The 15805-nt window shown below is 40.3% G+C and overlaps 1 protein-coding gene across 1 annotated transcript in view; it reads right to left on the reverse strand.

Annotated features, from left to right (window-relative positions):
- Nucleotides 1-15805, reverse strand: part of MIB2 (MIB E3 ubiquitin protein ligase 2) — a 1775226-nt gene that overhangs the window by 68046 nt on the left and 1691375 nt on the right. The window contains 1 exon segment of the mRNA XM_044061758.1: nt 2322-2387. Within this exon segment, the coding sequence (XP_043917693.1) occupies nt 2322-2387 (66 nt within the window).

Consider the following 15805-nt stretch of genomic DNA (forward strand, 5'->3'; position numbering starts at 1 on the left):
GATTTTACATTGGAGCCTTTCTCCACGGGCCTCCTGTGAATAAAAAAATACCTATAAAAATTAATCAGAAGAGGTTAGAAAAGGTTATGCAGATAGACTGGAAATTTAATTTGCAAAGCAACAGTGGAAGGACACCTCTGTGATTAACAAGTATGCAACAAAGTCCAGAAAGCTTAGGATTTTCACATAGAAGTATATGTACAGGTAATTTTATACCACAAGCAGACTCAAGAGAATTTTTTTTTCTTGGGTAGATAGCAAATGGTGATGGTGAGACGAAAGAGAGACAGGTGACTGGGAACACATTTGTTGGGAATTTAATGAGTTGGCAGATTTTAAAAAATCCCTACAGATTGCTTTGTCAGAAATATTGGGGGAGGAAATGACTGCAGCTAACAACATAATTCTTTTGAACTGGGATATAAGACCTAAATTGCCTTGACAGGGCCTTACTAAGTTTAATGCTACTAGTTGCCAAAAAAGCAATTAATATACAATGGTAATCAAAATCTAAACAGGCCATAAATGAAGTACTGAATATTGTAAAGGTGATAAAATAATTGGAAATACTATTTTTAGAAAAAGGAGTAGACTGAATATAAATAATTGGACTTTGAAGGAGCAACAGCTTTTAAGGAAATGAGTCTGCCATTACATTATTGTGACAGTCTCAATGGCTGCTGCTTGGAAATCTGCTATTTGCACCACACAGTGGCACAACTGCCAAAACCGAGCTTTACAAATAACGTTAGGTTCAGAAAAGAAATGCATTTCAGGATGGACAATATTTTATATTTTCACAATGGTTGTTTACATTTCTCATATTTCAGAACAACCAAACCAAGAAGACACATGAAGACTTCAGCAGGTCAGTAATACAACTTACTTAGGACTTCGGAGTACACAAGCTGTAAATTAATTCAACTGGTCAGGTCGACAGAGATATTGCTCAAAAGTAGCAATTCCCATCCAAAGAATTAAGTATTAAGCTCCATTACTGCTAGCATACCTCCAAATTCTTACAACTCCTAACGCAGTGATGCTGTATGCACATATGCTGGCTTTTTACACCACTGCCTATCTATTCACTGATGCAAGACTCAGAGGGTAGAGTGTCTGATCTTTAACCACAAAGCTCAACAGGCAAGGTCCTTCTGAGTAGCTGTGTTTGATGATGAGTTGCTAAAAGTTAAATCTAAACAATAAAAGATTACACGCTCTGTGACATGCACTATGAATATACTGAAAAATGAATGGGCCAGTGTGAGGATTAACATTTTCAGTAGTAGATTACATAACCCTACGACTCTGGGACAGGATAAACTAACATAACTGGAGAAGCACACACAGGTATGGATGCTGATGAACAAGCATGGTCGCTGCCTTCATACTGCTCACCCTGCCCTTATCCATTCTTTCTATCACCTGTCCCAGGCATCTTTACACCCCTCAGTAAGCCTATACCCCACTGCTCCCACCTGCATTTACATTCTTGTAATCTATGACTCTGATATTCTCTCTGTTAGTTAATATTTTTTGATATCCATTTTAAATCAACCCATCAGTTGTCAAGTATACCATCATCTTTCATCAGCTTTTTTTTTCATATCCACACTATTTACATTCACTCACCACCACTTCAACATTTCTAGGCAAAAAAAAAAAAAAAACCTGCTTATTTTTCATTCGTACCAAACACGTTCTTCATTAAGGTATTATAATCTAGAGACATGTCTGTCACTGAAAGGACATACAGGGCCACAGATGAAAATAAGTAATTTCTAGGATTATGTTTCAATCAAAAAATGGTAAATTAAAAACATATTTATCCATCTTTTTACTTGAGTGTGTTGTGATATCCATTTCTCTCCTCTCTGTAAGGATGGGAGTATTTACCAAGTCACGTCCTCAGATATCTGCAAATACGTGGTTAACCATAATGTAAAACATCTTCCAGTTTGTGTGTGATCAGATTGCTGTTGTCACTACACTTTTGTTTGTTCTGTCCTTTCTTGTATTCAGTTTATAGAAGATATATTTGTTGCCTAATAAAGCTACCTCACAGACCCATACAGAAGACTCCCTCAGAAAGTCAATAACAAAAGTGGGGAACAGCTCTCTTCTCAAAACTCACTGCCCAGCATATAGTTAAAAACTGGAATCTGTAAATTCTGAATGCAAAAAACTGCTCACCAGATTAAACCAGTTCCATCTCTTTAGAAATAACTGTCTCTACATCTGTTTTACTTCTACAAGAAGTATAGTGGAGTACTAACACTACAGTTTTAGGGGAGGAAAAAAACAAACGTTTCCCAGCTTACCTTGTCTTACTTTTCTGGTGATGGAAACTTGACATTTAATACACTTTTTCATTCGTCTGGAGCATTCTGTGAAGAAACAATAAGACAGGAACAGTATTACTAAAATATTTTCTAAATCCAATTAATTTGAAGCAGCTGCTGTTGACAGCCACTATTACTGTAAACTCTCAATGTTCTGAAAATTTGCCTGATCAAATTCAAATCAAATCTCCATAAAAATGACATTCATTCTAAGGTTGCAGAACAAACTGCAAATGATCCCTATAAAATGTAAAGAAGGACTGCAGTTTTAACAGGCAGCACTATTTTTTTTCTTTTGGTAACCTGGTAAGTAAACTGATTTATATCAACCATAAACAGAATGACAGTTACAAAAGTAAACATAGTAAATATATACAGACAGTTTTTAGTAGCAAATCAATAAATATGTTTTGGGTGGGAGAAGAAAAGTGGAGTATGTAAAGAACATTCATGCAGACAGAGAAAGAGTAAGCAGAATTCACACAAGCAGAGACCTGTGGTCAGTGATGAACTCTACAGCCTAAAGGTGTGAGGCAAAATTGCATCATCTTCATCAGTCAGGAAAAAATCTGCATTTTACTTCATTGTTCTGAGCCCAGTCTTTGATTGTGGAAAAGGTTATTCTGTAGGATTCCTTCAAACCAGATACTCAAGCCAATATAAAATAATTATCTGTTCAATGTGGGGTCATGCATGCTAGTTAATAGCTACAGATCATCCAAACACAAAGCACATAAAACTCTGGCAAGAGCAACTCGGTATTTTCAAAGCACTACTTTTTAATATGCATACTTTTTGAAAAATATAAAATGTCCCGAATGTTGTGGGACCAGTTTTAAAGTACACCCCTCACCATTTTTGGGTTAAACCTTGCAATAAAAAAACAGACATATGGTGACTGCTTCAGAGTCTTGAATAATTTCCAAACAGTGAATGTAACTAGTTACAGTGAAAAAGACATACACAGAGTGCCCTACCAGGTAGACCTTACAGCAAAGCAAAGTTAGCACTGTCCTTAACATTTAGACAGTGGATTTGTAAAGCCATCTGAGTTTCAGAAGCCTCTCTAAACTTTAAAAGAAGCAGGACAGCCTTGCCAAAAAAAAAAAAAAACAGCATTTTATTTTTCAAAATAATTTTTTTGCTAGTTATGTTTAATGATACAATAAAGAACAGGTGGAGGCTTTGCGAATTTCCGGTACCAATACCCCTTGTAGACAAGGATGCCTACACAGTGCTTATGGAAAAGATCTTGCCTTGGCTGGAGTTACTGTGGTGTGTGTCACAACAGAAGAGATGAGAACAGTGGATGAACTGATCAGAGAAGCACTGTAACAAACCTGGCTTACCCTCATTCTTAATGGCAAACTAGGCACACTGCTATTTGCTTGTTCTTTCTTGACTAGCACTTGAAAATATGAAATTCAAGGATTCTGTCACTGCTTAAATTCTGGAACATTCAGCAGGAACCTGAGATTATGAAAACTAACAAGGTTAGTCATGTACTGGACAACTGCAACATAAGCTGACCAAGTTCGCAGACGACTGCAAACTAGGGGCTATAACTGACTCTCCGGCTGACACAGACATCCTCCAAAAGGGTCTCACTAAGACAGATACCTGGTGTCAAAACCATGGCCTCAAGCTAAATGCCAAAAAGTGCATAGTCATCCCCTTTGGGAAAAAAACAAAGTAGCCACAAACTACCACATAGGTGGTAGCCCCCTAAATACAGAAAACGTAATAAGGGCTCTGGGACCCAAGTAGATAGTAATCTTTCCTTTGATAATCACATTGCCAAAGTGGTTAGAAAATCCTTCTATGTGTCCCACGTAATCACAAAAGGGTTTGCGTCCAGATCAAAAGAAGTCATTGTGCCCCTCTACGCATCACTCATCAGACCCATCATAGAGTACAACGCCCCATTTGGGATGTACCTTACAAGACACTTTAACAGCTGGAAAGACCACAGAAGTACCTCACCAAGAGGATCACTGTCCTCACTGTCCTCAAACAGATGCCCCATGCAGCCCGACTGAAAAAACTCCAGCTGTACTCAGTTGCATGCTGCCTACTCAGAGGTGATCTATGCCTGATATACAAGGCCATGTCCAACCCAGAATTGATGGACATGCTCCACCTAAAGAAAACCATATCCCCTCGAGCCACACGCTCTAGGGATCTAAACCTCACCACAACAATAAACAGGACATGCTGGAGGGCTGGATTCCTGTCCCAGAGACTTCCCATTCTCTGGAACAAGATTCCACTCTACATTAGGCAGAGCTCCTCGCTAACACTCTTCAAGAGAAACCTTGATGAGTGGATGGGAAATAGAAAGTTTACCCCGGGGATCACATCAATGGCTCTGCTGGACAGAGGCACAAGGAACTAATCTAAGGGGGCGGCGAAAGCCAACACAATTCCGGCTAGGCTTATAAATGCCTTCGGGCAGATAGTCTAGTACCTACCTATGAACCTATTAGAGAGCAAAGATAACGCCAACAATGTATGCAAAGAAAGAATAAGGCAGCAAGAGAAGTTCATAATTTTATATATAACTCAAAAGAAGACGAAGATGTGTCTTTAAAACCAAGTCTAAGTCACAAGACACAACAGGGGAACAGCTTGCAATTTTACATGCATATTTTCTCTATAGCATATCTCAGTGGCAAATTTCTAGGCAACAGTGTGACCAAGTAACTGAGACAGGACAAAGGCACACTGTCCTGGAGACATGCTGCAGTGTGAGATTGAAACAGGGGTATTGTGTACTTGAGCACACAGCACCTGGTTTGCAGGTCAATGGAAGGGAGGCAGCACACACCTTGCAGACTTCATGAAGCACGTATTTGTGGAAGGCTTTCTAGCAAAAAGGACCTCAGCCTCTCACATGGGGATCGCAAACTAGTGGAGAACAGCAGCAACAATAGTCCCAGAATGCAGGCAAGTCAGCTCCTCTGTAACAACAAAACTTCCAAATGAAAAAAAATATAAACAGAAGGTAACGACACGACCTGCAAAATGTATAAAGTTTTAACAGAGTAGGTAAGAGTTTTCACATCTTAAAGGACGCTTCATTAGACCATACAACCTGGAAATAAGCACATACAAGATATATATATATATATATATATATATATATATATATATATATATATATATATATACACAATTTAAAAAAAAACTAACAGCTTGAGATCACTTAAAAAACAGGTCTGTTTCTAAGATCTCCCATCCTCAAATCTTGTGATACTAACTGCAACACTAAGAAAGAGAAAATGGCTTCTTGAAACAGAATGTTTAGCCAGTACATTCTTATCATCAGCCTTCCACATCTCATACTGAGGACCACGTATCTGCTCACGAGGGGAGCAATTTGTTTTGCCCACATAGAAAGCGGGGCATAACCTGCATCTGGCTAAATATACTACGTTCTGACTAGTACAATCAGCATAGAAAGTAAATGTATATATTCTCTTAGTTGAAGGGTGAGCAAAAGTATTCCCTTTTTCTATAAATGAACAGGCACTACATAATCGACAACTATATGTACCCATATGTTCAGACCGTACAGATGCCTTTTGGTTCACCTTATAACATAAAAGGTGCTTCAATTACTTCTTATTTCTGAAGCAAAACCTAGGTCCATCACCCACTATACCTTTAATCTTCTCATCAATTGTTAAGATGTACCAATTCTTTTTCATAATGTTACAAACAACATTAACATCTGAAGAACAATAAAGGGATATCCCAAGTTTGTCAGTTCCAGCTCTTTCTCTTACAAAGCTACTGTCTTCTCTTTTATCTGAAAAATAAGGTTTACCTTTCCCTTGTCCATCATTATTCACGTCAAGGGACTTATTAATCTCATTTTCAGCATAGCCCCTATCTAAAAATTCCCTTCTAAGGTTGCATATCTCTCCCATAAATTTTTCTCATCATTATTAAGCCTGGACATCCTCATAACCTGCCCCTTAATAATTTTATTTATTTTACATTTGTTTACTGGGAAAATCCGACTGGGTGAAAAATCCATTTTCAGCGGAGGCCCGGGGAGAAAAGCTCCGCACAGAAACAAACAAACAATGTAAGTAGAACATATCAAGGTTACATGATCATTTGTAAAGGGGATATACAGGAAATACCTTGACAAGACATTAGAACATATACAGTTGGATGACATAAAAGGCAAACAATTAGATATATATTATACATACTGTTAATCACTCTTACCTATTAAAAAGATATGCACAGTTTGACAGGGCAAAGCAGTATTCATTGTTATACAGATCCTAGGTTAAGTAGTTTTCTGCTATAAATATAAATTTTATGAATTCTGCAGAAAAGTTAGACATTTTGAAATTAGAAAAGGACAGTAAGGGAAAGTGAGACGGAAGTAAATTATAGTTATAGATATAGTGGAGTAGGACAGTAGCTGAGAGAGACATGAAGGTAAATTAGTAAGATAGAGGGACAGGTTGTTTTTTGCAGATAATTAGTTTGAGGTATTGTAATGCATACTGTAGAAGGGCTAAGCTAACCAGGAGTGTTGCGTGATAATATTCTTAGGTTCATAGGTTCATACTAGGCTATCTGCCCTAGGGCATTTATAAGCCTAGCCAGAGTGTGTTTGGCTTTCGCCACCCATTTTAAATTAATTTTGCTATGCCTTTTTTTGAGGTTAGTATACTGTGCCTCTGCCTAACAGTGACACAGAAGTGATAGCCGGGGTAAACCTACGATCTCCCATCCACTCATCAAGATTCCTCTTGAAGAGAGTCAATGTGGGACTCTGCCTAACCTGGACTGGGATTTTATTCCAGAGTGAAGGGAGCCTCTGGGTTATGAATCTGTCCCTCCAGCATGTCCTATTTATTTCAGTGCTGAGGTTCAAGTCTCTCGAGCGTGTAGCTCGATGGGATTTGGATTTTCTGAGGTGCAGCATGTCCATTAATTCCGGGTTGGACATGGCTTTATACGTCAGGCACAGATCACCTCTGAGCAGGCGGTATGCCACTGAGTAGAGCTAGAGTTTCTTTAACCGGGCAGCATATGGCATCTGTTTGAGCCCTTTGATCCTCTTGGTGAGGTACTTTTGGGGTCTTTCCAGTTGCTGCAGGTGTCTGGTAAGGTACATCCCAAAAGGGGCATTGTACTCAATTATGGGCCTGATGAGAGGTACGATGACCTCCCCTGATCTAGATGTGAATCCCTTCATGATTAGGTGGGCTATATAAAATGTTTTTCTAACCACTTTGGCCACGTGGTTGTCAAATGAGAGATTGCTATCAACTTGGGTCCCCAGGTCCCTAATGACTTCTTCTGTACTTAATGGATTACCACCTATGTGGTAATTTGTGGGCACTTTGTTTTTGCCACAGGGGATGACTATACACTTTTTGGCGTTTAGCTTGAGGCCATGGCTCTGGCACCAGTTGTCTGTTTCTATGAGGCCCTTTTGGAGGATGCTTGTGTCGGCTGGAGAGTTAATTATGGCGCCCAGTTTGCAGTCATCTGCGAACTTGGTCAGCCACAGTCCTTCCGTGTTGGCCTGTACCGCCGAGAAATATATACCGAACAAGAGAGGTCCCAGGACTGAGCCTTGTGGGACGCCACTTGTAACTGGTTTGGAGTCGACATGGCTCCAGCAATTCTAACCATGTGGGTTCTGTCCTTGAGCCAGTTTGCAACCCATCTAGTGACATAGGGGTTTATATTTAAGCTGGTGAGCTTATCTATAATGCCCGAGTGGGGTATTGTATCGAAGACTTTTGCGAGGTCCAGGTAGGCTGTGTGGACCACCTTCCCTCGTCAATGGCCTTGGTGACTGTTTCAAAGAAATCGACCAGGTTTAAGAGGCAGGATCTGCCCTTAACAAAGCCAAACTGGGTAGGATCCAGTGTCTGTAGGTCCCCAATATCTTTATTTATGAGGTCCATGATGATCCTTTCCATAGCTTTGCAGACCAAGCTAGTCAGGCTTATGGGGCGATAGTTTCCAGGATCCGTTGAGGCACCACCTTTGTGGAGAGGGACCACTGTTGCTGTACGCTACTCTTTGGGTACATATCCTGTAGTAAGGCTAAGATTGAACAGTAGTTTTATGTTTGGGTTTAGCTCTTCTTGGAGTTCATGTAGGACGCAGCCTGGAACACCATCTGGTCCCATTGATGCTGTGTTTTTTGCTTTGGAGAGGGCGGCTCTTACCTGAGCATCTGAGATGTCAGGGGGCAGCACTCTGTTGGGATAGATATTTGCCCTTTTGGTGGGGAGAGGGGGGAGAAGTTTGCGCTGAACCTGTCAGCTAGGATGTTGGCAATGTCTGTGGGTTCGGTGTATTTTTTGTCATTTTGGACTAATTCTGAGCATATCTGGGAATTCCCACCCAGGTTCCTAACATAACTAAAGAAAGCCTTGTGATTATCCTTAGTGTCCTGTGCAATTTTTCTCTCGAAGCTGGCCTTAGACGATTTTATGAGTGCCCGTAGTTTTTTGCTAATACTGATCAGAGATGCCTTCCCTTTTTGGGATTTTGCTCTATCATGTAGTAGCTTCCTCCTTCTATTGTATAGTTTGTTTATGGCTGGGGTCCACCAGATAGGACGTCTGCATTTGGAGGATTGAGTCTTGGTTTTATTTGGGATTGCATGATCCATGCATTCCTGAAGGTGTTCATAGAATGCGTTTATAAAGGATTCTGCGGTCTGGGCCGTATTTTCCACAGGCCCGGGGGCTTTGAAGGATTTCGCCTCGGTTTTGAGGCGTGTGAAATTTGCTTTAGAGAAGTTTTTCACTGTGGTTTCTGGGCAGGGGGTGGGGTCGGGATGTGAATATCCAGTGAGATTAGTTTATGGTCTGATCTTACCAGTGAGGGATACACTTCTGTTCTGGAGCATAGTGTCCCCATGTTGGTGATGATCAGGTCCAGTATGTTTTCTCCTCTTGTGGGAGTGGTAACAAGTTGTTCCATAGCATTTGAGTTTATAAATTCTAGGAACCTTTGGGCTAGGGTGTTGGAGCTAGAGTAATGCTCCCAGTCTATGTTTGGGTAGTTGAAGTCGCCCAATATAATGGTGTTTGGAGAGACCTTCATATTTTCCAGTATTCTCAGGAAGGCCAAGTGGGGTTCCTGTGTTTGGGAGGGTGGTCTGTAGCAGGCTATAAACTGGAAGGCAGTTTTACCCACAGTTAGTTGCACATGGATAGTCTCTGATGCTTCGTGCTGTGCCACCAACCTGGAGGTGTGGGTATCTTTGTGAATATTGATACACCCTCCTTTTGTGGTTCGGTCCAAGTTTTGGGGCGAAAAGCATGGTATGAGGTATAACCTGGTAGTGCTGGGGTGCTCTCGGGAGCCTTGAACCAGGTTTCTGTTACTGCACAGATATCGATGTTCTCCATGCTAAGGAGAGTTTCGAGTGCATGCATCTTGAGGTTTAGACTTCTGGCGTTGAGTAGCATTACTCTTAGTTTCTTATCCCTTGTGATACCTATGGTGGTGGGTTTGTCTTTTGAGCCTTGCTTAAAAAGGCACTATGGGGTAGCAAGAGCCTTTGCCAATATCCAAAGCCCAAGGGTGACAGGTGCAAGCCGTCCCTAGCGAAGCATCGTGGCTTGTCGAGCATGTCATCCCAGGCTGACAGGCATTGGATCCCCTTTGAATGACACCAACACTTAAGCCAATTGTTGAAATTGATCATCTTGTCTTCATATTGTGGCATCATTCTTGGTGAGGGTAAGATGCTACTCAAGGTCAGGGTCATACCGGCCTGGGCTACATGCTCAGAGAGCTCCTCTATGTCTCTTTTCATGTAGTCCAGGGAGGTACGTCTCAGGTCATTCACACCAGCATGGATATTTGTACTTGCCTTGGAGTGACCTGAGTGCTTGTGTTATGTGGCGGATCCTAGCGCCCGACAGGCAGCTCACCGTGACCTTCTCCTTGTTCAGCCTGGTGAGCGGGACGTCAGTGTGCCTGACGATAGAGTCACCTATTACAAGTGTATCAGGTATGTTGTTTAGCCTTAAGGGCTGTGACTGTTCGGCACACTGGCTTTGTGAGCTATGTGTTGCACGTGTTTTGTTTTGGGGTAGCGGTTGCTTGGGTGTCTGCTTTGGAGGTCTCTGCTGCTTAGGCAGATTTTTATTTAGAGCCTCCGAGTATGTTTTGTGTGTTTATGTGTTTGGTTTGTTGTCGTGGTAGGTCTATGTGAGACTGGAATTGTAGTGAGTGTGGTTTCCTTCTCCTCCTGACTGGTTACGCCAGTACTGAGTTGAGAGAGCTTAGCCTCCAGTTTGGCTATATGGTTGCATCTCTCACATGTGTTGGAATTTGTTGGGAGGAGGAGAGGGTTGTCTGTGTACATGAGGCTGTTGTAACATTGCCTCAAGATTCCCAGATTCACCAGCTGGACCGGAGAGGAGATTGACAACTGACCTTTGGACATGCTAGAATAGTATTGGGAATTCCTTTATAATTGAAAAAAGGGCCAATGGGGAACAAGGTACTCAAGGGGAGTTTGTGAGGGTGTAGTGCTTTTAATTTTTAGTGCTGACATATAATTGCTTTAGTGAGCAAGTGCCAGGTAACTTAAATGCAATGTGTTACAGGTAAGTTAAAACGACAAACCGTAACTTTCTTTCAAGTGAAACAAGGAAATAAGTACAGTAAGCAATGCAGATATCACTAGGGATCCACAGAAGTGCTAAAAGGCCGCGTTTTAGGTGGAATTAGCATTTCAGGAAATAAACAAACAACAAGCATACAAATAAAGCTAGATTCAGCAGGTCTGGATCTAGTCTATGCTACAGCAAACAAGGTGTACCAATTTCAGTAAGAAACAGTTAGAATATGCAGGCACTATAAGCCTCTAACCAGAAATTCCCTGCTCAGAAGGGCAGAGTCCAGCCTCTCCTCCCACAAGAGTGCAGACCGTAATCCTTCTTAACGTAAAATAACTGGCCTGAAGCCCAAGTGCTTAAACCAGAACTAATACACTTTTAGAATAACAGACACTGAGCTCTCAATCAGCAGTTCCCAACTTAGAAGGATGTAAGCTACCTGTCCTGCCACCACAGTGCAGGCCACAAACCTTCCTAATGTAAAACAACTGGTCTGAAGCCCAAGTGCTTACTCCAAAAGACTTAGAAATGATAGCTACACTTTAATCAAGTTACTACCAGCAGTAATAAATACAACTGAATACTTTAAAGAATGCCTGGATTAGTGCTCAAGTTATACAAACAAAGCTAGATTCAGCAGGCCTGGATCTAGTCTATGCTAAGCAAACGAGGTGTACCAATTTCAGTAAGAAGCAGTTCAAATATGCAGGCACTATAAGCTTTAACCAGAAATTCCCAGCTCAGAAGGACAGAGTCCAGCCTCTCCTCCCACAAGAGTGCAGAACACGAACCCTCTTAATGTAAAATAACTGGCCTCAAGCCCAAGTGCTTAAACCAGAATTAATACACTTTTAGAATAACAGACACTGAGCCCTCAATCAGCAGTTCCCAACTTAGAAGGATGTAAGCTACCTGTTCTGCCACTACAGTGCAGACCACAAACCTTCCTAATGTAAAACTGGTCTGAAGCCCAGGTGCTTAAACTAAAAGGCTTACAATGAGTTACACCAAGCAGTAATAAATACAATTGAGTACTTTTAAGATGACACAAAAGCAAAATAAAGTAGGAAAAAACGCAAATACAGTAAAAGCAGATACATTTTATAGATATGGGGTGGATGCATGCTGTGTCTATGTAGAATTTTTTTCTTCCTACATGAATTTCTATACAGACTAATAGCCAAAGCAGGATCTTGGTGTTTAATTATCCTAACATCCAAGAAGTCAATTTCTTGGGCTGAAAATTTCATCGTAAACCTCAAAACCTCAAAAAGGAAGTGAGTGAGTTCAAAAAATCTAGAAAGGTATCTAATAATGTGACTAGACCAGTCCAGAAAAGGAACGGGTCATCCACAAACCGTTTATAAAATCTAATATATCCTGGAAAAATCATTACCAATCAAAACCTGGGTTGATTCCCATTGTGCCAGCTCTATATTAGCAAAGGAATTGGCGCATGTAGGCAACATCGCTATTCCCGCCTTCTGCAGAAAATATTTGCTTTCAAAAAGAAAGACATTGTTCTTTAGCACCATCTCTATGAACACGCAAATCAAATTCACTTGTCTCCAAGTATAATCCCTATTTTCCAGGAGATAGAGTTAACATACTCTAAACTCATTGAGTTTGGTATTACTGTAACAAGAGAACAAACATCTAAACTCACAAGAATAGAAAGAGCATTCACTGCTTTGGCTCTTGTACAATCAAAAAGTATTTCTAAAAGGTCTTTCATTTCCCTAAGGACTTTGGAAGCCCTGTCAGTAACTGGTGTAACATTTTCTCAACATATATCGAGAGTGGCTCAGTCAATCACTCTCTACCAGACACTGTGGGCTTCATATGTGGATTCACTGGCTCTTTATGGATCTTGGGAAGGCCAAAAAGGACAGGAATAAGTGGAGACTGCACCAGCAAATATTTATAAAGTTCACATGAAAAGTATCTGGCCATTAAACTATCATATATCAAACTGAACATTCCTTATTAGTACATCTATTATCTACCTTGTGAATAACATCATAAGTGATAGAGTCTGAAAGCAACTCTTTCATTTTTCATAATAACCACTACTATCCATTAATACAATGGCCCCTCCCTTATCTGCTAAATAAATAATCAAATCTAGGCATGCAGTTTTATTTGCATACACTTTATAAGCCAGAATTGTCTTTGGACAGTGAATGTGACAGATTTAGAAACACATCTCAGAAAACTACATGGAAAAACTAAATGTTACATATGATATTCAAATACAGAACACTGCACTAGTATGTGATGTAAATCAAATGAAAAAATAATACACAGACTGTTTAACGTTACACAGAAAACTTGTATCAGGACATCCTGGGATACTACATGCAAAAGCATGCAAGTTACACACCAAGTTTCCATTTACAGGCATGGCTAAGAGAGTAATGACTGAGGTATGCACATTGTAAAGGTTCAATAGTTATTAATCAAATTATTAATCAAAGTATGATACTGTGTAAGAACAATTATAATGGTGAACTGAAAACTACATACCTAAAATCTTACTGATAAAAGCACATACAAAGCAGAAGCCACTAACTCGGATTAAAAGTCCTTACGAGTCTTGTCCAATTATCATGCAAATGGGAAAAGTTACATTAAGTATTTTTTTTTTTAAATAAAAAAAGCTACACAGTTGTTTAAGCAGTGCAAATTCAGCCATTCAAAGACCTGAACAAAGACAGAATACTAGTTAGGGTTGCCACCTTTCATTGATGCTAAAACCGGAGTAAAGCCACACCCCACGCATCACAAGTAACCCTGCCCACCCCGCCCATATTCCGCCCATTTTGTGACACCATGATGCCATAACCTGGTGGGGAACACCCTTTTTTTCAGTTCCTGCTGCCTGTTTTCGACTGATTTACTATGCTTTTATGTAAAAAAGCATAGTAAATCAGCCGATTTATAAACTCAGATAGTCAGACAGTTTCTTTTTTTGAAACAGAATACTGGAGTTCGTACAGTGTTTTCTGGACTACCGGAGCATCAGTTTGATTTCCGGATAGTCCGGAAAAAAACGGAGGGGTTGCAAGCCTAATAACAGTATAAAAGAGACATATATATGAATATAGAAAGATACAATCAAAACATGTACAGAGGAAAAACTTGCAACACATTTTTAACATTTGATTTCAGTCTTTTTTTTCTCAGTCCCTGTCCTCTATCATCAGAACTAGTGACCAAAGGTATCACATGCACTGACCCCAGAGACATAGCAAACCTGCTAACAGATAGATTTGATGAAAATTTCAGTCCCTTATACCCTCCTAACTTATCACAAACCTTCCCACACCCCCACACTCGACATCTCTGAAGAGCAGGTTCTCAAAGCCTTGTCCAAGGCAAAAAACACAGCCTCTGTGGGACTAGACTATACCCCAGGCTGCCTTTTAAACAGGCTAAAACATGAACTAGCATCACCATTAAGTACCCTTTTCAATCATAGCCTAACCACAGGCTTTGTTCCTGTGGAATGGAGAACAGCAACAGTTATTACCCTCCACACAAGTAGCCTAGCAACAGGCCCAGGGAATTACAGACCCATAAGCCTGACCAGTCTCTTCTGTAAGGCCATGGAACACATCATTATGGACCTCATAAATAAAGACATAGGAGATCTCCAAACCCTGGATCCTACACAATTAAGCTTTGTCAAGGGCAGATTCTGCCTGTTAAATCTGGTGGGCTTTTTGAAAATGTGACCAGGGCCACTGATGGGGACAAATCTGTGCACACAGCATACCTCGACTTAGCAAAGGCTTTTGACACAATCCCACATTCAGGCATTACCAATAAACTTAGCAAACTGAATGTAAACCTCTTCTTTGTAAGATGGGTTGCCAACTGGCTCACAAACCCGACACACACTATCAAAGTGGGTGACTCTATATCAGCCAGCAGACCTGTTGCCAGCGGGGTGCTACATGGATCAGTGGTGGGCCCCCTACTGCTTGGTATACACTTCTCAGAAGTTCAGGTCAAAACTAAGGGGTTGTGGCTGACCAAGTTTGCAGAAGACTGCAAACTAGGTGCAATCATCGAATCCCCAGATGATATCAGTATACTCCAGGAGGGTCTCACACAGACCAGCGACTGATGTATTAGTCACGGTCTCAAACTGAATGGTCTGGGGACCTAAATATGGCCTGCGACTTAAACAGGACATGCTGGAGGGACAGATTTATCTCCCAGCGACTGCCATGTCTTTGGAACAGGCTACCAATTCATGTGAATTAAAACTTAAACAAAACAAACTACGAAATAAACTAAGCGAGCAAGAAACCAAATGGAGCCAAACTTTTATTAAAAACTGATAAGTTTAGCGCTTTCGGTGGAGACAGTGCTTCACCTTCTTTAGACATTAATTAAACCAATTAAAACCCTTTTTATACAAATGTTAGATCAATTAAACAATCAAATTGATCACTTAATCTGCTATTAAAGAGCAATATTTTAAAAAGTTATATAAACTAAAATACATAAGAATATATGTGCTGTAATGCACAAAACAACACAAACTAAGCCATCAGCAAAGTTCCACTTGTTTCATACAGAACAAGACACGAGTAAAATTACAGCAGTAAAAACTTTTAAATTGTAATAAACATGTTAAATATTCATATGATAATATAAACTTCCTATTAGTGTCCTTAAAGACATGTCGACTATACCCAACTTTTTTAGTTTCCGTGACAGATGTTAATCGAAAACTAAATATATTCTGAATATCAATGTCAACATTTGTACTAATGTGCTAGATGTAATATTTTTCAAGTGTTACCTTTATGCTAAGACACTAAG

This window comes from Protopterus annectens, chromosome 2.part0, assembly GCF_019279795.1.
Source record: "Protopterus annectens isolate FY-2018-M chromosome 2.part0, PAN1.0, whole genome shotgun sequence".
In the NCBI taxonomy this organism is placed as follows: domain Eukaryota; kingdom Metazoa; phylum Chordata; order Ceratodontiformes; family Protopteridae; genus Protopterus; species Protopterus annectens.